Raw genomic sequence first — 27,913 nt, 5'->3', positions numbered from 1 at the left:
ATCTGTTCTAGAAAGGAATGGATTAAAGGGGATCTCATGTACTTTCCTGGGTGAGATTGCGAACAGTTCACTTGTGCAGTAGTCGTGGAGGGACAAGCGACAAACAAGTGTAGTCGGTATGCCACCAAAGAAAAAGGTAAGATTCTGAGTATTGAGTATTGTTTGCTTGTATGTGTGATGGCTGATGAGGTAGGCTATATTTGAAAGTGCCATCTGAGGAGAAGGCCATCTGTTGCATACAGCCATAATCCATGTGAGCCTGAGTGTCTCATCTTCACTGCTTTTAGTTGCTGTGTACTGAGCTTAAGACGGTATTGTATTGTTTATTGATATTGTATAACCATTACAACATCATCCATAGGATGTTGCAGAATATCATTTATTCTTTTATCTATCAGTATATATGTTATCTTGGTTAGCATATGGTGGATCTGGAGCACATCCCAGGAACACTGGGCAGAAATACAGCTAGGAATACACTGGATGCCAGTTCAACGTAGGGCACCATGTACACACACACCTACATTCAAATTGCAAATTTGCTTAGCCATTGCAGCTACTGGCATGTTTTTGGGATGTAGGAGAAAACCTGAGAACCTATAAGAAACCCAGATGGACATAGGGAGAGAAACTCGAAATAGACAGTAACCTGAGTTAATGATTGAACCAGGGACAATGAAACCAAGAAGGGGCAGCGCTAACTGCTGTGCAAGTGTCCGTCAATTACCTTTAAATATCATTTTTAATGTTGAAAACAATATATTTTGCAACACAACGTTATTTAAACTATTTCCTAACTTGGGGGTGTGGATATGATTATTGTAGGCTGAAGGAAACAAAGCAAAAAGAAAACAAACAACAAAAAACAACTTCTATTTATTTAAAATAAAGTGGTCATTTAGTTTACTGTGCAATTTAATTTAGTAGATTTGTCTTTATAATTAAGTTCCATAGCTGTGTAGTTATAACAATGTAGACTGTATCTGTAACACTGTAATACTGGCTCAACTATAATAAAGGTTTTTAATTACATACAGACTGTTGTTTTATACAAAGCAACCACATTATTTATTCTTGAACGGTAAAATACACCATTTATTCCTAGAGTTAATGGAAAAGTTTCTCTGTTTTTGCTCTGAAATGGTACATGTGCCTTTATTTACAGTCTTGTAAGGCTGCTTGACCAAGAGGATTTTGCATTTGTCTCTCCCTCTGTCTCTCTAAATCCTGGACTGACCTATGTGATCTTAATCTCCTTACAGAGAAGCAATCATGACTAACAACATTAAGGCAGCAATAGAGGACCTATCTAGCATTGTAGCTCAGTCTGGTCTTTCTGTTACAGCACTCATCATGTAGTTTGTTCGTTTGTTTGTTCATCTGTTTGTTCTTCTGTAGTAACTACTTTATTCTGATCTGGATTGTAGTGGATCTTGATCTTATCCTGGGAACACTGAGTGTGATGCAATCTTAAGGCTGTCATGTAGAGATACTCTCAGCAGCAGTGAGTGATTCCCATGAAAAGGAATCTGCAAGCAGATATAAAGCATCAGGATAGACCAGGCAGATCTGGCAGGCAGAGAGAGTCAGGATCTAGCATCACCATGAGGCAGCAGGAGTTCAGGTATACTGTAGGTTGACAGAGAAAAAAGGGATGTACATTGTGAACAGAGTGTAAACAGGGACTCCAGCACGACTAGTTATGACAACATAACTTATAGAGCCAGAACAGAGGCATGAGGGCACCCAGTGACATAACGTCCTGACGCCATCAAAATATTTCAGTTTAACCAAAATTCCCATGAACTCACAGACCTTTACCTAAGAGAAAACCTTTTAACAAAAAACATTTAACAAATAGCCTGGATGTTTGCCTCATTGGAAGGCAGTTCCACAGCTGGGGGGCTTTGTAGGACAAATCTATGTCTCTTGCCATAGTCCTCATTTTACTAATGAAAAAGCTGCACCTTTAGATTACAGCAGGTGTGGCAGATCATAATAGCCCAATAAGTCAGGCCATTAGTAATATTTCATAATCTATGCTAAGTTTGACTTTGAGGCAGTACAGTATAGTTTAGATAGGAGGAATATTAGCTTGTACTAGGATGTCCAGTCAGCAAGGCATTGCATTAATTCAACCTAGAAAAAGCAAGCATGAACTAATTTGTTTTGCTTTAAAAATATGAGTTAATAAGTTACTACTGAATAGCAACACTACTGTAATGAGTAAGGTCTGACTCTCAGACTTTCTGACTCTTTTGCAGTGGTTAGTATCTGAGTGTGATTGTTCTCAGCTCCCACCGCAGCACTAGTCTGGTTTCAGACTGACATAATTCTGTTAAACCTTGCATCGTTTGTCATCACAACCACTAATGGAGACACAGTGTGACTCACTATATTTTTTTATTGCTGTTTTTTAAATGTATTTTATTATAGATGGATGGATGGATTGGTAGATAAACAGATAAACAGACAGACAGACAGACAGACAGACAGACAGACAGACAGATAGATAGATAGATAGATAGATAGATAGATAGATAGATAGATAGATAGATAGATAGATAGATAGATAGATAGAATTTATTGATCCCATGAGGGAAATTCTTGTGTTACAGCAGCTCAGTCAGTAACAAGAACTAAAATCTAAAATAATAATAATAATAATAATAATAATAACAATAATAATTTAAAATATTTTATATTTTTTCCAGTATCTGTACTTTACTAAAGTATTACATTTTTCTGAGACTTTTTACTTTCACTCCACTACTTTTTGAAGTAACATATCATACTTTCTACTCCACTACATTATCCCACATCTCTCGTTACTTAAGTAAATAAATAAATTACAACACAGCAGTAAACCAAGCTACAGTGTACGCTGTATTCAACCTATTATTTTCGAACCTACAAAGCTTTTTGTTTTCATTAAATGCAGCAAGTGCAAATGGTTCAGTAGAGCCACCCGCACACCCATACCTGCAGGATTTATTTCAGGTTGTAGAACAGAGGAAAGACTCTTTCATAGTCAGATACCTGCTCTGTCCACCTCAGTAACATACGATTTCTTCTTACAAGAATTCAACATCATATTTAAGAAAACATGTAGAGGTTAGCACATCCTGTGATAATCATAATGGCGATTTTCTTTAATATAAAATCTGATGTTGCAGCAATGCAGGATTTTATTGTGTATGTGAATAAATCTGTCATTATATAAATTATGTTGTGCATTGCTACTTACGCTTTAGTTAGCTAAGTAAGCTAACGTAATCAGTACCTCTTCGGCAGCAGTCTATTTTAACTTTAATGATACTTTTATTATATATTTGACCAGTCACAAAGTACAATTTCTTTTACATAGTTTTTTAAAATGTAAAGCAGAATAAGATTACTGCACAAATACTGTAATTGCCAATCACACACCAAAGCATTGGTTACTAAATGCTGAAATACTGACTGTGCTGAATTTGAACTTTTTTTCATCTGAATCTGTAGAGCAGCAAGTTTCTGTTAAAGTCAATCTGCTTAGATCCTTGCTTGTCATTTGTTTGAATCTTTTTCCCAGGACACAGGTGTGTCCAGCACACATCAGTTATTCTGAGTTACCAAGTCAGACTGTCCCACTGTAGTACTTAATATTTTCTTCTGCCATGCTGTATATGTTTTCATTTTTAAGCACTTTATAGAGGAAGCAATTTACAAACTACAGACCCTGTCTTTATAATAGGGTCCTTTTTCTTGTGCAGTGTCCATGCACAAATACCTGGGACACACACACACTTACAAATGTGTCAATTCAGCATCTACATGGTAAAGTGTTTTATCAGGTTTTAATTTGTTAAGTATAACATAAATCTTAACAGGAAAACCTAATTGATCTCAAGTCCTACAATTTTACCACCCCCATGTTCCCCTTGTGCTCACTGATTTAGAGTAATGTTAACTGACATCTGTATCATGGTCACTACTCAGACCTTGTATTAACAGGCATGTGTGAGTAGTGTGATAGCTATGTGCGTCTTACATGAAATGAAAAGTTTAATTACAAAAAATAATCCGTAGGGTTTAATATAGGTTGGCACACCCTTTGCAGCTATAAAGGCTTCATCTCTTCTGGAAGGTTTTCCACAATTTTTAGGAGTGTGTTTACAAGAATTTTTGATCATTCCTCTAGAAGCACGTTTGTGAGGTCAGGCACTGATGTTGGACGAGAAGGCCTAGCTCGCAGTCTCCGCTCTAATTCATCCCAAATGCGTTCTATAGGGTTGAGGACTCTGTGCAGGCCAGTCAAGTTCCTTCATACCAAACTCGCTCATTCATGTCTTTATGGACCTTGTTTTGTGCATCCCCAAATTCTTCCCACAAAGTTGGGAGCATGAAATTGTCCAAAATATCTTGCTATGCTGAAGCATTAAGAGTTCCTTTCACTGGAAATAAGGGGCCAATCCCAACCCCTGAAAAACAACCCCTCACCATAATCCCCCCTCCACCAAACTTTACACTTGGCACAGTGCAGTCAGGCAAGTACCGTTCTCCTGGCAACCGCCAAACCCAGACTCGTCCATCGGATTGCCAGACAGAGAAGCACAATTCATCACTCCAGAGAACACGTCTCCACTGCTCTAGAGTCCAGTAGCGGCGTGCTTTACACCACTGCAACCAATGCATTGCGTTGAACTTGGCACCTCAGCATGCACCTCAGGATGCGCTGACCCTGCTCTGTGATTTTATGCGGCCTACCAATTTGTGGCTGAGTTGATGTTGTTCCCAATTGATTCCACTTTGTTAAAATACCACTATATATATATATATATATATATATATATATATATATATATATATATATATATATATTTTTTTTTTATATATATGAATTTACCATATTACAGTAGATAATGAATCTGAAGAGCCTTGAGAGTCTAGAATATATTGATGTTAATGGTTGTATTAGTGCAGTGTGAAACTGTTATCACCTGTTATACACAGTTGAGCTGGTGTACAATGTTATTGCATATGGTATGACCTCCTGTAATGTTCTCTTTGACCACGAATCTGAATGAGTCTTTTGGAGCTCCACTGACTCAGAAATGTGTTAGAGTGGGTGAGGCGGGTTGTCCACAATGGAGATCAGTTTGTTCTGTAACCTCCCGTTCCAGTTTGTGTCCAAGGTTAGGCCTAACTTTGTGAATTAGCTTGTTAATCTTACTGGCATCCCTGGCACTGGTGCTGCCCCCACAGCAGACAAAAATACAGTAAATGGCACTTGCCACCACAGACGATCTTCAGCATCTTGTTGCAAACATTGATAAATCAGAATCAATTCCTCATTCCTCTTGTATGCAGTGTCAGTGTTGGTCCTCCAGCCCAGCCACTAATTCTAATGTACACCCAAATACTTATAGTTATCAGCAATTCCAACCTCCTCACCCATGATGGCTATGGGCTTAATCAAAGTTTTAATCCTCCTAAAGTCCACCACCATCTCCTTGGTTTTCATCACACAGGAGCAGGTAATTCCTAGTCCACAAAGTTATCCAGTAATCCACCAGGGGCCTATGTGACAGATAGTCAGCAATCCAGGAGATGGTGACACCCATTCTAAGCAGCTTCTCACTCAGCACGAATAGTTAGAAGATATTGTAGGCACTGGAAAAATTAAAAAACAACAAACAATAAGATCCTCACAGTATTATTATGTGCAGTAAAGCATCTCACTTCTTCCATGTCCTACAATGTTCTGCTGTCACGTGTGTTGTGGAAACGAATTATGTCACAATCAGCTAAAACACATGCGCAGGTTATATCCTGTACAAGTGCAGGCCCGAGTATGAGTACAAGTACAACATTATGGGAATTATGTCACAGTTCCAATGCAACTGAAACGATTTCATACTAAACTGCCAGTTTAAAAGCTCCCTAAATGAATATGCAGGCAAACTGCTAGTGTTCAGTTAGTCACAGGCAGGAAATTTGTCTACATTTGTTTACTAAAGTGTTTTAAATTAGGATGTACTGAGCTTCTGGAGGCAGGCACTATTTTTCTTGTGTCATATACATTCAAATGCACATTATTCTTAGCTGTTATTAGTCAGTGTTAAATTAAGCAAAAATATCAAAGAAATATACTTTGCCAACAGTGGGCCTCATTTATCAAACTGGATTTGAACAAATATATTTGTATATCATTCACAGGAGCACTTACAATCCCCTGGTGGTCCAGCAGCAGGATTCTGCACTCTCAAGAACATTCATAGGAGCATTTACAAAGGAAATATGGCATTTATGAAAATCCAGTTAGTTTGGGAAAAAAATGTGTCCCATATTCCATTCCATAAGGAAGGAAGAAATAGAGGCATGGGGCATGGACTCCACTAGATCCCTGAAGGTATGCTGTGGTATCTGGCGCCAAGATGTTAGCAGCAGATCCTTTCTGAAAGTTGCGAGGTGAGGCCTCCATGGATGGGACTTGTTTGTCCAGCACATCCCACAGATGCTTGATTGGATTGAGATCTGGGGAATTTGGAGGCCAAGTCAACACCTCAAACTCGTTGTTGTGCTCATCAAACCATTCCTGAACCATTTTTGCTTTGTAGCAGAGTGCATTATCCTGCTGAAAGAGGCCACAGCCATCAGGGAATACTGTTTCCATGAAAGGTTGTACATGGTCTGCAACATTGCTTAGGTAGGTGGTACATGTTAAAGTAACATTCACATTGATGGCAGGACCCAAGGTTTCCCAGCAAAACATTTCCCAAAGCATGCCACTGCCTCCACTGGTTTACTTTCTTCCCATAGTGCATCCTGGTGCCATGTGTTTCCCAGGTAAGTGACGCACACGCACCCGGCCATCCACGTGATGTAAAAGAAAACGTGATTCATCAGACGAGGCCACCTTCTTCCATTGCTCCGTGGTCCAGTTCTGACACTCACATGCCCATTGTTGCTGCTTTTGGTGGTGCACAGGGCTCAGCATGGCCACCCTGACTGGTCTGCAGCTATGCAGCCCCATATGCAACAAACTGCTATGCACTATGTATTCTGATACCTTTCCATCAGAACCAGCATTAACTTCTTCAGCAATTTGAGCAACAGTAGCTCATCTGTTGGATCGGATCACACGGGCCAGCCTTCACTCCCCACGTGCATCAGTGAGCCTTGGCAGACCCATGACCCTGTCTCCGGTTCACCACTGTTCCTAGCTTGGACCATGTTTGATAGATACTGACCACTGCAGACCGGAAACACCCCACAAGAGCTACAGTTTTGGAGATGCTCTGATCCAGTGGTCTAGCCATCACAGTTTGGCCCTTATCAAACTCACTCAAATCCTTATGGTTACCCAATTTTCCTGTTTCTAACACATCAACTTTGAGGACAAAATGTTCATTTTCTGCCTAATATATCCCACCCACTAACAGGTGCCATGATGAGGAGATAATCACTGTTATTCACTTCACCTGTCAGTAATCATAATGTTATGACTGATCGGTGTATACATAACATACAATAAAGGTGCTTGGGAATTATGATGACATTGCACATGATCTGATATTAACGTGATATTGCACATGGTTAAATAGGTTAGATAAATTGAGATAGACATTTTTGTGCTTTCATATTAATATGTAATATGCCTTTTGTAGTACATATTTAATATACTACTATATATCAGAAGCTTTGCTTGCCTGTGTTATTAGATTTTCCTGGAATTTCCATGTTATGGCCCATACGATGGAACAAAATAAGTAGCATAGCCTTTTAGCATTATAAGCCTGAGCAGCTTATAGTGTTATTTAATAATTCAGCACTGCTTTGTACTGTGCTTGGCATGACACTGTGTAGCAGGAGGTGGGATGCTGGGTGAACAGATGCCTATGGAAAACAAGAGTAAAAAAAAGCCCCTTTGCATGCCTGAGATATTGGGAAACAGCTCTTTCTGTGCTCCATCATGTTTTTCTCTTTAGTCTCATGCTATATTAATTAAGAATACACAAGTAAAATATATTACATTAATTACTGCTAATCAGTTAATCACAATTAATCACTACTTAACAACAAACTCAGACTTTTAAGTGATACCTAGGTAAACAAATTTTAAATTTCAAATCTTTTTTTTTCTAAAAGCTGCAGGTTTGATCCAGGGCCTTGGTTACTTTTCTGTATCTGTGTGGCTGTGTGGCTGTGTGTATGTGGTGCTCTGTGATGGACTGGTCTCCCATCCAGGGTATAATCTCTCTCATGCCCCTCCAGTGTTCCCGGGATAGGCTTTGTATCTACCATGACCCTGACCAGAATGTTTCATTCTGAAATATTAGTGGTATTATATTTTTATAGGAACATAGTGTTATTTATTTATTTATTTATTTATTTATTTACTTTTGGAGAGGCAGCATTGAGTAGCACCTACATGTAATGCTTGCACTGGGACCCACTATAACAAAGTTACACCACTACCTTGTGAAGAATAAGGACCATATATTATGTCATTAGGCCTTGTTTCTGCACTGCTTCCCCTTGAGTTATTATCCAGGATGCATCTCAATCAGCACCCTTGTGCCCTAGGTTGTGAATCAGTATATAGTGTATATGTACTGTCACTGGTAAGGATCCTAGCTCATTACACATTGAGACACTGATGACTGAACATTCTAATTTCCTCATCAATCCCTGATAAAAAAAAAACCCAGATATATAAAATATAAAAAGTTTTATATATCATATAGATTTGTTTAATCATACATGTTTCTGTCATGGTACTTCAAGCAGGACTGTAGGTTAGGTAGTGTATTTTTATAATTATTTAACCCTCAAATTTGTTAAAACTCAAACAAACCATATAAAAAAGGCTGAACATATGTAATCATTTGAGAACCAGAACAACAATAACAAGCTACTTACATTTGTAGATGAAGTTGGCTGAGAGTTCATCTTCCATGTTTTTTTAGCTGAGAGTCTTCAGAGGATATTTCCAGTGAGGAAGCATTGATTTGTTGTGTGTGGCCTGTTGTCGCCTATTGTGTATATATATTTCTTGCCTGCACTTGCCAAATATACAAGGCAATTAATACAAGGCAATAAGTGATATAAATGTTAGAGTGCAATCTTACTGTATTATTAAGCACTCAAAAAAGAGTACAAGAGCACAGAAGAGATGTCTGTTTTAACTCGAAATTGATGCCACTGACCTCGTGTAGGTTATGTGATTAGAAATTTTCATTTAAAATAAAAAGTTTACATTTGCAACTATAACACATCACAGTACATTCAGAAACTCCTCTGGTTCAAAGGGGGCTTAGAGCAGCCCCTCTAGTACCATTGAAAGGTCCCAGGATGGGAGATGCAGTCTTGCAAGAAAGCCAGGCACCTCACAGAAATTGAGAGACCTGAAAACAGGCATATGACACCCATCAATGGTCAGCAACAATAGGTCTGCCAGCCAGACTCAGGTGGGTCAACGAGGACCCATCAGTAACATGTGGACTCACTCATGGTGTACCCTGGCTGGGGCCCCCTGAGGCAAGCTATTGGGGAAAGCATACAGACGGAGTCTCAGCTACATTTGCTCCATTACATCCAGTCCTCAAAGGGACTGTTGAAAAGCCACAGGGAACAGTGGGTCGACTCCTCAGAAGAGAACAAAGCTACTTCCGTCCAGCCAAAAATTGCCATATTTATTCCTCTGCCTCTGGGTGGAGATGCCATTCCCTGGGCCTCAACCCCTGCCTTAGAAGAAAGCCTGCTTCCTGATCATGTGCTCTGGAGTGTAAATCGCTCTCAGCAAGAGAACTCTGGTCTCTGCCTAGGGCAAGATTTGGTGTATCAACCTAAACAGAGGGCTCAAACACAGACCACCCTAATGATTCATGATAGGGACCACCAATGGTCCAGCGAAAGGTCTGTTCACATAAGAAGGTTAAGAGGATCATGATGCATAGCCCTTGTAACTGCAGGGTGTCTGCAGAGGTGAAAAACCCCTGCTTCTAACCCAGAGTTTCAAACTGTCCAATGTATAGGAAAGGAATAACCTGAATTGCTATCGCCATGACTAGACCAAAAGGGAAAACCCAGTATAAAAGTGTGAAGACAGAGATCCTTGAGGATTATCATTGCAAACCAGTTCTCGGGCCTGTTCTATGACATAATGAACTTGAGCATTAACATTTTGAACTTGTATTTTTTGGCGTACAATTCAGAGCACAGGGGTCCAAAATTGGGCATAGCCCGTGTCCTTCTTTGGAACCAAGAAATGTCAACTTTAAAGTCGAAGGCTCGATCTGGGAGGGGAATATGCTCTATGCCCCCTTTCTCAGAGGTGAGAGAACTTCCTCCTGGAGGAATGTGCCAATAACAGTGAATAGCACACCTTGAAAGAAGGAGGGTGGAAGGCAAACTGGATTTTGTGGCCTTTTCCCACAGTATCCAGAACCTACTGCGACCCACCTCTCAGAAGCTTCCATGCTGCCAGGTAGTCTGAGAGAGATGATAGGCTCTCACTGTTCTTACCTCGTCTGGTGCCCTGAAACAGTGAGCTGGAAGGGGCTAACCCAGGAGGCAGTGACACATTAAGAGCAGGAGCATGGGTGGCCATGGCTGACCTCCCAAAGCACCAGTGGTGTCAGGTAGGAAGCAGTGGGGATGGCCATAAAGGGACATCCAGAGAAAACCTAGCCCTTGGGCATTACCAAGATGGTGGCGCGTGCACAACACGAGGCTCAGCGTCTCCCCAGATTCTGCGATTTAGTAGTTGTATCTAATAGGATTCCTTTATGGCCCATCTGACGGAGATGACTTGGCAAAGAGCTGACCGTCCCAGATTGCTCTCAAGTGTCTCTCCACCCTTAGGCATCGCCACATACCCATGTTCATCTAGGCCCACAATGGCTGAATAGCAGTGGCCTAAATAAGGATTATTCCACAACCTCAACACCTCATTGTGAAGGTCTTACCTACTGCTTGCTCCTTGTTGAAATAGAGGTATTAGATTCTGCTGAGAGGACAAGAAAAAGGACGCGCTGTCTCAACTCAACAAACCCGGCACGCTGCCTCGACAGACACAGGACGCAGGCAGTTGGCTGTATTTCTGCATGGAGTGAGCTTAGCAACAGCGCACTGTATGGCAGTGGCATATGCATAATGATCACTTACATGGCTAACAGACTGTTTTGTGTATTTTTTATTTAATGTCATATGTGTATTTTTGCATTTTATGGTGAGTATGGCTGACATAAAGAATAAAATCAAAAAGCATGACTGTTAAATATGAGTGCTTTGTGGTTTGAATTTTGTGTTTAGAAAGATTTTAGGTTCACCTCTTTTGTTTTATTTTTTCAGGGTTTGGCGGACCGTCAGGACTCAGGGGCCACTGAGGAGAAGGAGAAGAATGCTCAGGTCCAGCTGGAGAAGGCCAAGGTACACAACATTTCTTACAATTCAAGGTGCAATAGATGTATGTACTGTTTCTATTGTACTTATGCACTGTCCTGTGGACACCTTTTATGAACAGCCTAAAAAGCAGACAAAACAATAAATACATTGCAGTTATTTGTAATGAGTAGTCAGGGATTGGACACAAGGTTGTAAACTAAATATAAACAAATGGATTATTTATTAAGGATAATTTAAAACATCATCATCAATGTTCATAGCATTCTAATGTGAAATAGATCCATGACTGAAACAAAAGTGCAGGCACAATTTCTAAAACCAGAAAATAAAGTGATAGGAAATAAGAATTAGAAACACACACTAATAATAGTGTTGCATAGAGACAAAGAAACAGGATGATATAAATAATGGCGTGAGAATTTATTAGGAAATAGACTGATTATTGGACAGGAATGAATACAGGACAAGTGACCAAAACAATAGCGCTTGAAAAACACATGCAACAACAACCATGTGAACCGCTGGGACAGTTCCCTGCCAGACCACTGGAGGGGGTGCTGGCAAGTGAATCACTGGAGCCTGCTTTGTTGTGTGTTTTCTCCACTTTGTGGCACACATGTTCTCATTTCCCACTGTGTCACCTGGTCCCCATTAGCCCTAATGTTCTGCCCTATATATAGGAACCCTTTTGTACCTGTCTTTGTCGGTCATTTTTGTTGTTGTTTGTTGTCATGTTTGTTCGTTTGTATGTTTGTTTGCTTGTTTGTTTTAAAGTCCAGACTGCTGGTGAATGTTCTGGTGACCATGCTCACATCATGTTCCTGTAACCATGTTTAGTTTGCCCCATGTCTTGTGTTTTATGTTATTAAAGCAGTGCTTTATTTGAATCCTGTGTATGGGTCTGACTCCATGGCGTGCGGGTGCACTCAGTGACCATGGAGCTCCGGGTTTGAGCCCCACTTTGGGTGGAGTCACCCAGATGTTACAGAATGGCCAACTACCTTCAAAGACCCAGCGGGATTTTCCAGTGAGTTCCTGTCCATGGCTACTATCTGCAGTCTGCTGGTGAGGGCCCTGGACTACCAGTTGATGACATCCGGTGGACCACCTGCCTTGGAAACTGTTTTGTTTCAAGCAGGTGGACTTCCTTTCCCTGTTTTCCCCAGGGAGGTGCCTCCACCTTTGTCCAGGTCAATGACGCCACTCCACGATGTTCTGTGGCGGACACCGCTTGGCACCATGTTTGGTGGGGGGCACTCCCTTTTTATTGGACCCTTTGGAAGCGTGGTTCCACCATCCTGCCAGCCGAGGACACCACTCCACTATGGAGTTCTGTGGAGGACGCCGCTCAGCAACCCAGGTGGAAGACGCTTTCCTCCCGCCTCCTGCCCGTGTTGGATGTCACCTTGTCCCCAGGGCCTGGGGTATCACTGTGGACTGGGTTCATGGACTTCTATTTCTCTTGTGTCTCCACTCTATGTTGGACTACATCTCCCGCTTACCCCTAGGGCTTCCCTCAGTTATGCTGGGGCACTTCAGGAGCCATACATTAGAGGGGGGATTATGTCAGGAACCGCTGGGACAGTTCCCTGCCAGACCACTGGAGGGGGTGCTGGCAGGTGAATCGTTGGGGCCTGCTTTGTTGTGTGTTTTCCCCGTTGTGCCACACCCTTCCCATTGTTCTCATTTCCCATTGTGTCACCTGTTCCCCATTAGCCCTAATCTTCTTCCCTATACTGTATATAGGAACCCTTTTGTACCTGTCTTCATCGGCCATTGTTGTTTGTTGTCAGGTTTGTTCGTTCATATGCTCGTTTGTTTTAAAGTCCAGGCTCGGTAATTTGAACTGCGTATCGGTCTGAACCCATGGCATGCAGGCACATGCGGCGACCATGGAGCTCTGGGTTTGAGCCCTGATTTGGGCGGGGTTGCCCAGACGTTACCCTGGGAAACAAGGCGTTCGCGTAACAGGTGTATATATCTTAAGAATAACTGGTAATCTAGCCTTAACTCCTAGTGATATCCATAAAAGCAGTCACTGTAGAAACCAGGAAAATTCCTGTTGACTCCTCTCCTTTCATGGCTCCACTTCACCATTGATATGCTGATCTACAAGCAAAAACAATTTGGTTGCCTATTTTAATGGATTTTCTGTCTAAGATTTTGTTCTAATGTAGGTGCTAGCTGGTTTCCTTTAATTACTCTTAGTAAAAGGAATTGCTGTGTTATCTATATTTAAGCCAGGCGTAATGTGTAGATCCTGTTATATTCTCATATTGCAAACAACAGGTCCTATCTAATTAACCCAGTTCCAGCTGCCTTGTGAACATGAATCATATTTTTGAGCAACTAATTAAATCACTCAACCAGTCTATCCCTCTGGGGATAGTAAACACTTATGCAAATTGGCCAATAATTAGAACAGTTTGCATAGTGTGTGTGACACTACATGAAAGTGCTGTCTTGATCTGCCAAAATCTCTTTTGGGATTCCAGCTCCAGATTATTTCGGAGAGTGACTCTGCAAGAACTAAAACTAAACACTAAAAGCAGCCCCCTTGTGCATTTCTATTCTATGCCCCATTTTGTATGCATAGGATCCTAATTGGGTTAATGCAATGGCATTTTTGGTCTGGCTGGGGGATAATTTGCAGAAATTCCACTTGTATATATCACTGTGAGTACCTTGTCAATAGAAGTGGACCATAAGATGGTTCAGTGCCTTAACCTGAGATAAATATCCAGTTATGGGATAATAATGAACCTTTAAACACTTGAGTATGAGATTGCAACCATAATAAGAACTGACCACTGACATGATGGGGTGGGGTCTCATGTTTAGCTTCCAACTTCCTCATCCCTTCTATTCTGGAGCAGCAGCCAGTGTGTCCATGGGAATGACTCCACAGCGGGTGCTGCACAAACCTTACAACTTTTCTTGTTACAAATCCTCTTTGGATACAGCTGCATATATATGGTAGTGGATAATATTTACCATTTGGGCTGTTTAATCCTGTCATCAATCCTGTCTGGAATAGTAATTGACACTGCTTCCAGCAGAGGCTTAATTGAGAAATAATCTATCCGGGCAATCACCCTAGATATTGTAAAGACAGATAATCACTATATTTAATTCTAAAACAAAATTTACTGTGAGTCCAGAATTATTCTGTGGCTTGACTTTATTAGTGAAATTCCAATACCTATTAGAAACTAAAACACATGCAAACCATTTCAACTCTCATAAGCCTATTCTACAGTGTCATTTTTTTTAGTTTATCCTCTAAACAGACTGTGTGAATTTAGCTAGCCACTCACTCCTGTTGTTCAAAAATGGAGCATGTGATAACCCTGATAGAATTTCACTGTTGTACATGGAACTTGAAGCATAAGTCATTTGAGTTGTGAATTAATTCATGAGCATAATACTGCCAGCATTAACAAGTATCACATTTGCTTTAACCTGAACAGCATTAATATTAAAGTACTTGTCTTTACTTGCAGTATTACTAAACATTATACCATGAACATTATAATATTATAAACATATTTTTATTCTCATTTCATTATCACAATAGCACATGCGGACCTCAGTAAATGTTCTCTTAGAGTTCTGCTCCAATTTAGATCATATCACTAAGAATTAGTCAGTTCTGAGCAATGGTAAGATTTCACTCCAATTCCATTCTATCACATACTTTCAGTATGTGCTTTAGGCTGATCAGTGTCACTGAGCCTGTTCTGGGAGCACTGGACATGACATGTGATTTCACCATTGATGGGACACCAGTCCAGTCCATCAGTTGGTACTACAGACACCAACATTCACACACTTACTCACACCTTGGGACAATTTATCCCAGCCAATTTACCTACTGCCGTGTTTTTGTGAGGTAAGAAATAACTTGGAGAGCCTGCAGGGAACCTACATGGAGAACATGCAATTGATTCCTATATTATCAGTTCAAAATTAGACCATGAAAATTATTAACATATACTTCATATACCACCTGCGCCAGCAACTTCTCACAATTCATAACAGACATTTTTCTTTCTTTTCCCCTTTTTCTTTATTTAAAGTCTAAACCTGTTGCGTTTGCTGTACGCACAAACTACACCTACACACCTGCCGATGATGACAATGTTCCGATCCAAGGACATGGAGTTGCTTTCGAGGCTAAAGACTTCCTGCATGTCAAAGAGGTGAGGGAGTACTAGACATCGGCCTGTAAAGCACCTTTATTTTAGATAATAAAAATTTTTACGCTGCATTCCCATCTTACTGTTTCCAGAAATTCAATAATGACTGGTGGATCGGGCGGCTGGTGAAGGAAGGTGGGGAAGTGGGATTCATCCCCAGCCCAGTCAATCTGGAGACTATTCTCATTCGGAGAGAGGTGCAAGCCAGAAAGGCCGCCAAAGCTCTAGCCAAGTACAGTATATCACTCCTTCTTCCCAAAGCAATCTATCCACATAAGTCAAGCACCGTTTCTGTTGTCAGCTGCTAAAAACCGTTTGCGTAGCATTGTAACAATTTTAGACATACTGAAGGTTTCCACAAATGATCGTTTTTCCTTTTTGTCACTTCAGCAAAGCAGCAAGCTCTGCCAAAGATGATATGAACTCGAAGAAAGTCACTCCTCCTCCAACAGGTAAGCTCTGGTGAATCATGGTTAACTTACTGAATTCTTACAATGTTTAAGCCTCCTCGATTATTTGTCTAGCAGAATGTCTAACAAATCTAACTAATTCCATTAAACTGCACACATGATTAACTTATTATTTTTTAATGATTGTACAAAATGTACTCTATTTTCTCTAATCTACAGTTCAACAAGTGAAGAAGAAATCAGTAAGTATGCGGCTCTGGTGCTGTACCTCCAGACCGAAATAATGTATTTTCCTGAATTAACAAAGCTAATTCCCATTTCCTCAAATTGTTAGGTTGTTATTCATGTTCCCTTCTTTGTATCAACTATTAGCTTTGCAATCAGTTGACTGTCATCAAATAACTGTGCTTAAATCATAACATCTGAAATACACTTATTTAAATGACTATGGTAGGGGGAACAACTGGCAGCATATGACGTTGTGCCTTCCATGCGTCCCGTCGTGCTAATGGGGCCTTCACTCAAGGGTTATGAGGTGACTGAATCTCTTGTCATGTCTTGTCTACTGTCAGCTCTTTAACTCTTTAATTTTTTTAATGGCATTCAGGTTATTATGGGATGTCTCAATTTCGTGATTATAGCCATACATTCTGAACAAATTAAATCTAGTCATTCCTTTAGGACATATTGACTTAAATCTCCAGACCCATGCATGAAATAATCATTGCATTTTGGAAATGGTCAATTATGTTGCACAAGGGCTGTTTGAAACAGGGGTTACTGCACTCTCTGCTGTACGACCTACATTTCTCAGTACTTAACATGAGCAGACTGACAAAAAATTAAAAAGACTCTGCTGTATCTTTTGCAGGTTACAGACATGATGCAGAAGGCCCTCTTTGATTTTTTAAAACACAGATTTGAAGGCAGGTATGTAGTTACTTCATGTTGGTAGAATAACTATTGCAACTATTGCAATTTTGTTTTTAATAAGGTTTTAAGTTATTATGTTTATTTATCGCAGCATTAAATGATACTCTAGGGTATTAAATCTATATGGTGGGAAACTGTACTTGTCTTTTGATAGAATAACCATCACTCGAGTGACGGCAGACATTGCTCTTGCTAAGCGGTCAATCCTAAACAACCCCAGCAAGCATGCTATAATGGATCGCTCTAACACACGCTCTAGCCTTGGTAAGATACCAAACTATACCCCTGTACTGACTAAGCAGTATCAAGAAATACTGTTTAAAAAAGCACAGTCAGTTCATTTTTATTACTTTTCAAAACAATTGTGTAATTTTATTGTTATATTATTATAGTATTTTCTACATACAACTATAGAGGTTTACAGTATGTGCTTTTGGGATTATGTAGAATCCCCTGTTTACTAAACTGTAGAAAGGAGTATACATTATATAATGGAATCTAAATTGTTTTTTTTTCCACTCTGTTCCACATATTGTCTTAGATGCTGCTGGTATGTATTCCTCCTAAACTTGGTCCTGGTTTTTGCATGCTCACTAGTAGTAATCAGAAAATGCTATACATTAATAATATTTTGATAAATTTACTAAAATATAAAATATATATCATGCCTTTTCAATTTTTTTTATTCTGGAGAAATTGGTATTTTTACAATTAGATGTTTTCAGATTTTAATTTGATGGCCTTCTACAAAATATAAAATGCAGATTCATTTTAATACATAAAGTATCTGGTATTTTGTATATTGTGGTTGACTGATAGGTTCTTTCTGTATTAATATAACTCATTAGTATGACATGCCTGTTTGTATTATCACACAGTAATTATATTATGTGTTGTCTTTATGAGTAATTATATTAGAGTGAAATAAATAAAAATGGGACCTACAGTTTATGTTATGTTTATGCTAATGGATAAACAACAGATTTCTGAGTCAGATTTCTGAGTCTGTGACAGTTAACATCACCTCAAGGCTTTCTGTCTTTCATCTTGCTCATTTTCATGATCTCAAAAGAAGGGGCATAATTTGTTTTGCATAAACACTCTTTGAATAGGATATACTGGTTTCATCTAAAGCATCTCTATGTCTTCCTGTAGCTCAGATCCAAGGGGAGATTGAGAGGATCTTTGAACTTGCGCGTAGCCTGCAACTGGTGGTTCTGGATGCAGACACTATAAACCACCCACTCCAACTCAGCAAGACCTCCCTGGCCCCGATTCTCGTCTATGTTAAGATCTCCTCTCCCAAGGTTTAAATTCACAGTCACAGAGTAATTGTAGTTACTGCTGGGTTTGTAACTGTGGTTCTGTGGAATCTAGATAACTGCCAGGAATCACCTGGATACTGAGATTTCACAGGTTCTCACCAGGTTGGCATTGGTTATGAATGACAAGGATTCAGAAAACATCCAGTGTTTTACTTATATATTTTCTGTATTGAGGTGTTCTATTACACCTCTTCTAACCTTCTGTGGCAGTGAGAATCACCTAGATAATGCACATTTCACATAATAAGATGAACTGATACAGCTTGGAAATAAATTAGAAAAGCTGATTGGAGATGCCTGTCAGACTTATACCACTGGAAGGAATGATAATCTTGCAGAACCTGAACCATATGCATGATACTCAGGTAGAGTTGCATGGTGGTGACATCCACCATCCAGGTAAGGAGCTCCATTTGTCTTTCCTTTGGAGCATATGCACAGTTGGATGGCTGTGGTTTGGTCTATGTTCTGTGTCAGATCCATCTTGCATGGTGTCATAAGGAGGCAAGTAAGAGATCCCATGCTGAGCTCAGAGAGATGCATGGTTTTGATATTGTCTAGCAGTCCCTGAAGGGAAGCTTGTATTTGTACTTTGTCCTGTTTATCCATTTGTCAGGTCTCCTTGTGGAGGAAACTGCCAAAGATGATGTGTTAGAACCAGTAAGAAAAACCTGAAGACTTGTTAGACTGCCCTCGATTCCAGACAGTGGATGTGTTATAATGTCATCCTTGTAGGAATTGCACTTCTCCCCAGCCAGCAAGTGAGGCATATTAAGTATGCCTCACTATCTCTCCCACTTCAAGCAGACTTTCTTTAGAAAATCCTGCATTTTAGGCACACCTAGGCTTGTGCCTCCTGCTAAGACAAGGACACATCTCAACCTGTGATATCATTAGATTTCAATATTAGCTGAGATCCAGACTAAACTGTGAATCATGCATAGTAAGGAGAGAGAAATCCATGCAATCATGTGTGTAGCCACAAGCCTGCTAACTGGCCAGACAGTGTGGGATATGGAATATGCAGAAAAGTGCACAGGGAGTATCTGACCCAGTAGGAGAGGGAAACCCAGATCCAGCCCAGTCATTTATTTTACTGCAGTGTACGATGCACAGTAAAGTGAGGAAAAACAACCCAGTGTTCAATCACAGGTGTGCTTAGACATTAAGAGATGTGAAATACATAGAGTGAATAATGATAACGATGGATAATGGTTGGATGAATAGAGGGAAACTCAGTTTTGCAGTATTGCACAGAAGTTGAAATACAAGAGTTTGTCAACTTAGTAGTGAAAGCACGAGCCAATTCATGGCTAGTACCCTGTAGAACAAGCTCATCATGTATGAAAAATACACCCAGTAGGGCAGAACAGATCAGATGAAGCTAAAGAAAGCATTAAAAAAGATAAAAGGATTACTATTTTTACTGTAAAAAAAAAGATAAACGATTTTGTTGCCCCAAAATGGCTTCTCAGGGAGGTCTACATAAAGTACACGTGGTTTAATGTGTAAAGTGGTGTTTTTTTTTCAATTGCAAATAGTGTGTTACATATCAATTTCTTGTGCTTTTGCATGTCTCAATGTTCAGGATATTCTCACTGCCTCTACTAGTTCTGAGGGGTGAAACAGAACAAGAGCTACAAAAACTGCTGTAATAGTGCTGTCATTTACTAGTAAAAGTAAATGAAAACTTTAACAGAAAAATCATTTCATTTTCCCCAACCATTTTCTGATAAGTATTCCTTTAATTGCCTTTCTTTTATCTGATGCTTCAGGTTCTCACCAGGTTGATAAAGACCAGGGGAAAGTCCCAGACCAAACACCTCAATGTTCAGATGGTCGCTGCAGATAAACTTGCCCAGTGTCCCAATGTAAGTTTCCCTTCATACACATTTTATTGTCAGAAGAGCCCCCTGATATATACAGACATTTTATGGCATTATATTTTAGAATAAGAATGTTTTTCCCCCATGCTTTCTTTTTTTTCTTTTTAAACTTTATTTACTTGATTTAATCTTTATTTACTTTTTCTCAGTTCAACATTATATTTCCATCAGATACAAGTCTGACATTATTCATCTGAATACACTCATGCGCCCATGCTTTCTGTCATATAATTTCATCAGAGTTTTGCCTGAGGGCTTAATCAGAGATTTCTTTAACATCCACTGTTATTTTTAAATGACCTAGTTGGATTCACAATGGCAAAGGTTTACTTTTCTCTGTTTTGCTATGAACAAATAATAAATGAAAATATTAAATGAAGGCAAAATGTACTTTTAATTTAAGTTTTATTTTATTATAATGATTTCCTGATGATTTGCATTATAGAATTGTGTATTTTAAATGTTTACTGGTGCCCTTATGGTTACAGTATACACATTTCATTAGGTTATTTTTAGAGGTCCCTATGCTGCAGATGCAGTGGATAAATATGGAATAGATTGCTACAAGTTTAATTTCACATTTCTCATTGCTTCGTCATGCATTAGGAGATCTTTGATGTCATCTTAGATGAGAACCAGCTGTCAGATGCCTGTGAGCACATAGCTGAGTACCTGGAGTCTTACTGGAGAGCCACTCATCCGCCAGAGATGGAGACAGCCAAGCCTGCACAGGAGCCTACAGAGAGCATACTACACAGCAGCCCCACACCTGCTAAGGTACACATGCATGCTAAATGGCAGTGGTCCATTTAATTTTCTGTTCCAACTACAGTAAATGGAAGAAAACTTTTGCCATTATGTGTGCTGTGATTTGTAACTCTTTTTCTTTCCATCAACTAAAACTATTTAAAGAAGACAGATATCAGGTAGAAGAAACTCTGGTGAGTGATATGGCATATGCTGGAAATGGATATCTTTTTTAGGAAGTAGGCTTAGTCTTTAGTAGGATGTTCTGTTAAACAACAGTAGATTAATTTCATTTTATTAGTGCTGCATTAGTTTCCTTTTCCCCAATATTTAGGACAATAGCACAACCATCAAGAATATACATTTAATTTCTATGACTGAATAACTGCAAGATAATGGATGAATGGCTTTAAACTTGTATGCCAGCTTTCCAGGCTAAGGCTCTCTTGAATACAAAGCCTTGTAGAATCATTTGTCTTAAAATGATCTGATCACTTTTCTGTAACCTGTTACGAATAACAATAAATAAATAATAAATACATACTGCATAATAACTGCAAGATAGGCAGTTAATACCCAGATAGGAATGACATTGTCAGGAACAGCTGGACAGTTCCCTGCCAGGCCCAGAGAGGGTGCTGGCAGGTGAACCTTGGAAGCCTGCTTCTTTGTGTGTCTTTTGTTACGCCCTTCCTATTGTTCCTATCCTGATTGTGTCACCTGTATCCCATTAGCCCTAATGTCTACCCCTATAAATAGGGATCCTTGTGTTTGTGTCCTTGCCCATGATTGTTATCTGTACCGTGGTTTCTGTGGGGGTTTTGTTTGCTAGGTTCCACGTCCAAGCTAAGGTCTAGGTTTTGTTTTGTTTAGTTAACCACGCCATGTCTTGTGTTACGTTTGTCTCCCTATGTCGCGTCTTAAATGTAATAAAAGCAGTGCTTCGCTGAATCCTGCGCATGGGTCTTATTACACCGTGTGCTGGCGTGCGCACACACACCACGGGTGTCTGGGGTCGAGCCCTGCATAGGGCGGGGGTCCCAGACGTTACAGAATCATGGACCATCTCTGAGACCCAGCGGGATTCCCAGCTAGTTCCTGTTTTCGGTAAGGATTTGCAGTCTGCTGGCTAGAGCCCTGGATAACCGGTGGATGGCATCCGGCGGATCCTTTTCCCCGTTTCCCCAGGGTGTCCCCATCTTCGTTATGGTCGAGGACGTCGCTCCCCCAGGGAATTTACAAGGAGGACGTCACTCGACTTCAGGCCATGGGGGACACCCCCTTTTTATCGGTCCCACTGGAGGCGGGCTTCCACCACCATGTCAGCCGGGGACGCTGCTCCGCGATGGAGTTTCCGTGGAGGACGTCGCTCGGCACCACGGGTGGAAGACGCTTCCCTCCCGTTTCTTTCCAGGGCCGGATGTCAACTTACCCCTGGGACCTGGGGCATCGCCGTAGACTGCATTTATGAACTACGTCAGGCCTTGCATCTCCCCTCTATGAACTACATCTTCCGCCTACTCCTGAGGCGTCCCCTAGGCGGAGGTTAGGCGCTTCGGGAGCTGCGCCTTAGAGGAGGGGGTTATGTCAGGAACAGCTGGACAGTTCCCTGCCAGGCCCAGAGAGGGTGCTGGCAGGTGAACCTTGGAAGCCTGCTTCTTTGTGTGTCTCTTGTTACGCCCTTCCTATTGTTCCTATCCTGATTGTGTCACCTGTATCCCATTAGCCCTAATGTCTACCCCTATAAATAGGGATCCTTGTGTTTGTGTCCTTGTCCATGATTGTTATCTGTACCGTGGTTTCTGTTGGGGTTTTGTTTGCTAGGTTCCATGTCCAAGCTAAGGTCTAGGTTTTGTTTTTGTTTTGTTTAGTTAACCACGCCATGTCTTGTGTTACGTTTGTTTCCCTATGTCGCGTCTTAAATGTAATAAAAGCAGTGCTTCGCTGAATCCTGCGCATGGGTCTCATTACACCGTGTGCTGGCGTGTTCGCACACACCACGGGCGTCTGGGTTCGAGCCCCGCATATGGCGGGTGTCCCAGACGTTAGACATGCCTCCACCATCTAAATGGACACTCAGAAGAAGACTTTCAAATATGCATCATACCTTTACAAGTCTAGTTTATCAAGTGATGTTGCTTATTGATATTATGAATCCTAATAAGGTAAACTTTTTTTTAAAAGTTTTTATAATTTATAAATGTCATCAACCAGCCTATCAAAAGAATGCCTAATGATATTTATCTGACATTTCAGGAAATAGAAGTAGATAAATGGATGGATGGATGGATGGATAGATATATAACAAATAACTAAAAAAAAAAAAAAAAAAAAATTATAACCGATAAAATAAATATAACAAAAAATATGAAATACAGAGATTTAAAAAATCTAACAAAAAAAGCATTAGAGTCCTCATTAGAACAGTTGACCCCTCTGAATACATATAATGAAGAGACTCTTGCTTGATTTGAGAAGGTGCACTCATTAAAACTATGGAAAAAAAGGAATCTATAAAAAAGGAAGCCAGAAACATTCTCGTACAGACAGTTGTTTATTTTTGTTCCAAGCTAATTTTGATAAACATGATGAACAACTCTGCAATGTCAGAGTATTCATTTTGTGTCATTATTCTAATCTCTGACATTAGGATGAATCAAGAAGCAAGCGTACAATGGCTACTAAAAGGAAGGGATCTCTGGAGAACCAACTAGCGCATCCCCAGAACGAGGAGCAGAAAGAAGATGAAAAAGAGGAAGTGAGGGAGCAAGAGGCAACTGAGGAGGAGCGGCTCCTGAAGAGTGAGCCAAAGAGATCCCAACATAGCCACCATCACCATCGTCACCACCACCACCATCACCGCCGCACCAGCACAGAACACACCGAACAGCACAACCACAACCCTGCTCACGTACAAAGCATGGACATCAATAACATGGCCAGTAAGAACTCAGAGCCACAGAGCCATTGGGCGCTTCTAGACGAAGAAGGATTGGACCAAACTGAGGCAACCCAGATTACAGTCCATAAAGACCAAAACCATCAACACCACCATCACCACCACCATCATCACCGCAAGAGCACGGACATTCAAAATGACTATGGACAAGACTATAAGCTGAAGCACAATCAGCGCAACAGGCAGCATAGTCATCAGAGACAGCTACACCCCTCTAATGAACAGATGCTGCACTCCCTTCATGAACAGACACTGCCTTTACACAACTATGAATCATCTGAACATTACTACAGCCTTGAACACCAATACAGCTACCGGGGTCGAGAGCGAAACAGAGACAGGAACAAGGAAAGGGACAACGACAGGCGTGATGAGACTGGAAAGTGGAGAAGAGACATATACATTCATCACTGACTGATGTGGATTTGCAGTATGGTGATGCTGCTATGTGGAACACAAATTTAATGCCAATACTCGTACTGTTCAAAGGTCTCACCAAGAGCATGCACAATGTAAAACTGCTGTATATCCTTAGAATGTAGTTGCAAATGTATTAATATTTAAAAAAAAGTTTTTTAATTTAACATAATATTTTGCATGACATCTACTTAATTTTATTACCAGAAAGGTTAAATGATATATATATTGCTATTCACAGTGGTTTGCTAGAAAAACAAAACATCCTTTAAGTTATATAGAAAGCTGTGTTGAGAAAGCTCCTTTTTCTGGATTTGTATTTATTGTCCACAATCTGGCTTCTCAAAGACCTAATAATCCGTTTATTGAAGCCAGTTCCCTTTCGAGGGAACTCAACTCTGTGCAATGGCTGATGCTACGGGAACTCTCCTTGCAGAAGCGGTGTCTGAAGCTCTGTGTAAAATCACAAATCTGTTGGCTAAGGAGGTCATGTTACGAAGCGGAGCATGCCAGGAAGACCATAAAAGGGCATCTATGTCACATTACTCCAGCTTCTTTGTCTTCAGGAAGTGCTCTGTGTATGCTAGTGTATAATGTATATCTTATTTTTCTAAAACTAGTGTCTTTTCTTCATTATCATGGTGAGCAGTTGGCTCTCGAGGGAGCGGATTACATTCATTGCGAGTCATTGTTCTTTGTAATTTCCGCTCTTGCTCGGCTGTATTCCAAACACCTGTGCCGTGTGAGTCCCACGTCTGTCGAGGCAGTGTGTCGGCTTAAGGCATGGAGGTTACAGTTTGAGTTAGTTGAAATGGAAGGAGAGACTGATAAGTTCTTTCTCTCGTCCCCTTTAATGACCCCTGACTCTAATGCCTCCACTTCACCTCCAGGAGCTCGCTTTGTGATTTCTTGCAAATGTTAGAAAGTGAAAGAAGGCTATTGTTGCATTGTCTGGGTGGAAAAACTTCCAGTGCTTCAGGGTTCAGCCATCACCACCCATGCTCCTGCACTTTTTTGTGCCAGCACACTGTTTCAGGGCACTAGGTGAGGTGAGAACAGCGAGAGGCTAACAGCTCTCTCAGACCACCTGGCAGCGTGGAAGCTTCTGCAAGGCTTGTCGCAGTGGGTCCTGAATACTGTGGGAAAATGCTACAGAATCCAGTTTGCCTGTCCTCCTTCTTTCAAGGTGTGCAGCTCACTGTTGTTGGCACAGACCAATCCTCATTTCTCCAGGTGGAATTTCTCTGGGATCTGAGAAAGGGGCCATAGAGCATATTCCCCTGCCCGGTTGTTTCGTATTTGCTCCGACTTGCCTGACTGTATTGTGCCAAGTGTAAAGTTTGTTGGAGGGGAACTATGGTGTGGGGTTGTTTTTCAGAGGTTGGTTCCAAGTGAAGGGAACTCTTAATGCTTTAGCATACCAAGACAATTTCATGCTCCCAACTTTGTGGGAACAGTTTGGGGATGGTCCCTCCCTGTTCCAACATGACTGCACACCAGTTCCATAAAGACATGAATGAGCGAGTTTGGTGTGGAGGAACTTGACTGGCTTGAGTCCTGACCTCAACCCGGTAGTACACCTTTGGAATGAAGTAGAGCAGAGACCTTGTGGAAAGCCTTCCCAAAAGGTAACTGGAGGTATAGATGCCCTTTTACGGGCTTGCTGGTGCATGATGCTTCATCACATGACCTCCATAGCCAATAGATGGCGTGATTTTACATAGAGCTTCAGACACCACTTCCACAAGGAGTGTTCCCATAGCATCAGCCAGGATGCAGTGTCTCGTTCCCTTCTCAGGGAACGGTGTTACATACAAAACCTGGTGTAGTTTCTGACACTTAAGGAAATGATAAAATAATGCAAAATAATTTTAAAATTTAATAACATATGACTTAATATTATTGTGAAAAAGTTGTGCAACACCTCAACATTTGCAGTATTTAAAGAAAATTGTTACATGAACATGTAGATGACTTTTACTTGTGCATACCTACATACACACTACACTGCCTCTTCCTTGGATGTGTGAAGTTTGCATGTTCTCCCCCTGGTCATAGATATGCACTGTAGGCTGATTGGCATCTCTAAATTGTCTGTAGTGTGTGTGTGTGATTGTGCCCTGCAATAGAGTGGCAACATGTTCAGGGTGTCCCCTGTCTTGTGCCCATTGGATAGGCTCCAGGTTCCCTATGTCCCAGCAGTGTAGAGAATGAGGAGATACAATTGTTGCTGGTGTAGCTTTGGATTATATAAGAACCCAATACATCTTAAAGCCCGACATGCTAACCAACACTTTATCGTGGTAGCTCGAGTCTAAAATTTAAGTACATTTGCACACTAAAAATGCCTCAGAGGATATTGATGGGACTTTTGGCACAGTACATCTATTGGCATTACAATATGCACTTTGTTTGCTTTCTCTCTCTACTTCTCATTTGCATTGTTTCATTCTTTCAACTTTAGTCTTTCAGTCATTCTCAGCCTCTTAGGCTTTCTGAGCAATCATATAGCAGTTGATGGTTACGTTTTCCTGATCATTTCAGTAAATATGGTGCCATTGCATACTTCTTAAACACTGTGTGCATGCACCATAATATTGCACTTTTTTTACTAAACTGTCTGTGATACTGTTGTAAGTGTTTTAACCATTACTATATTTTTCTGATAATTATTTTACAGTATTGGAAAGAATCATAAGGACGGGTTGCTCTGGATTTTGGCCCTGGATTTCCTTTCATTGTACTAGAAGACTTTGCACTAATATTGATTTCTAATAACAGTTGAAGTATTTGCACACATTCAGTATTGTACCAGGGCATAAACTTTACTCCCCTAACACCCATGACAAAATCTGTTTGTTTATTTATTTATTTATTTATTTATTTATTTATTTATTTATTTATTTATTTATTTTTCAAATATGGCCTTAATATCGGAAGTATTTTTATTCTCCAATTATAATAGGTCATTCTTAAGATCGAATAAAGATGATCTTAACACAAATCTATCATGATCATTAGCCTATGACAGTATGTTAGCACAGCTTTGTTCGTAGTCTTGGTTTGTGTAAAAAAAAAAAATAGTTACAGCTATGGCAATTCAGTGTTTTCAGTATGTGCCCCCTTTTCCTTGTGATGTAGTAACATAAACTCCAATAGAGCACTCTAGTTTATTTCATTGTCTTTACAGTCATTCCAATTTTATATTTCATCTCCATTTGTACAAAATTTTTGACACAACTTGAAGCACTGTTCTTGTTTTCAGGCCTAGAGAATATAATTACTCTATGCATAAATTTGTAATAATTTCTATGCATTTGTGTATACCTCATTAATGCCTTGGTAGATTTGGATTGATAGTGAATAGAGTTTAGTGTGTGCTGTAATATCCTATTTATCATAATAAAACTTGCTAGAATGGTTTGCTTAGTTATTACCTCTCTTTATTGTGAATTTATATTTATGGCATTTGGCAGATCCTGTTATCCAGAGGGACTTAGAGAAGTGCTTTTGAAGTCTCTATCAGTCAACACATTGATATTGGTTCAATAGGTCATGGATTAATAATACCATCAGTCATATTTTAACATACTATAGTTTACTCTCATGCTTTTTTATACTCTTCAACTTTTTTCTTGTTAGAATT

The 27,913-nt window shown here is 40.2% G+C and overlaps 1 protein-coding gene across 1 annotated transcript in view; it reads left to right on the top strand.

Annotated features, from left to right (window-relative positions):
• The window catches only part of cacnb2b (calcium channel, voltage-dependent, beta 2b), a 38,438-nt gene extending 11,003 nt beyond the window's left edge, over positions 1-27,435 (top strand). The window contains exons 2-14 of the mRNA XM_058393738.1: positions 11,338-11,415; positions 15,471-15,593; positions 15,683-15,822; positions 15,981-16,042; positions 16,220-16,242; positions 16,455-16,535; positions 16,872-16,930; positions 17,088-17,197; positions 17,475-17,483; positions 18,089-18,240; positions 20,034-20,129; positions 20,751-20,921; positions 23,542-27,435. Of these exons, the coding sequence (XP_058249721.1) occupies positions 11,338-11,415; positions 15,471-15,593; positions 15,683-15,822; positions 15,981-16,042; positions 16,220-16,242; positions 16,455-16,535; positions 16,872-16,930; positions 17,088-17,197; positions 17,475-17,483; positions 18,089-18,240; positions 20,034-20,129; positions 20,751-20,921; positions 23,542-24,264 (1,827 nt within the window). The 3' untranslated portion in view covers positions 24,265-27,435. The remainder of the gene's footprint in view (positions 1-11,337; positions 11,416-15,470; positions 15,594-15,682; positions 15,823-15,980; positions 16,043-16,219; positions 16,243-16,454; positions 16,536-16,871; positions 16,931-17,087; positions 17,198-17,474; positions 17,484-18,088; positions 18,241-20,033; positions 20,130-20,750; positions 20,922-23,541) is intronic.
• The last annotated feature ends 478 nt before the right edge of the window (positions 27,436-27,913 follow it).

The sequence above is a fragment of the Hemibagrus wyckioides genome, linkage group LG07, assembly GCF_019097595.1.
Source record: "Hemibagrus wyckioides isolate EC202008001 linkage group LG07, SWU_Hwy_1.0, whole genome shotgun sequence".
Classification (NCBI taxonomy): Eukaryota; Metazoa; Chordata; class Actinopteri; order Siluriformes; family Bagridae; genus Hemibagrus; species Hemibagrus wyckioides.
This window is presented reverse-complemented; position numbering and strand designations above follow the sequence as displayed.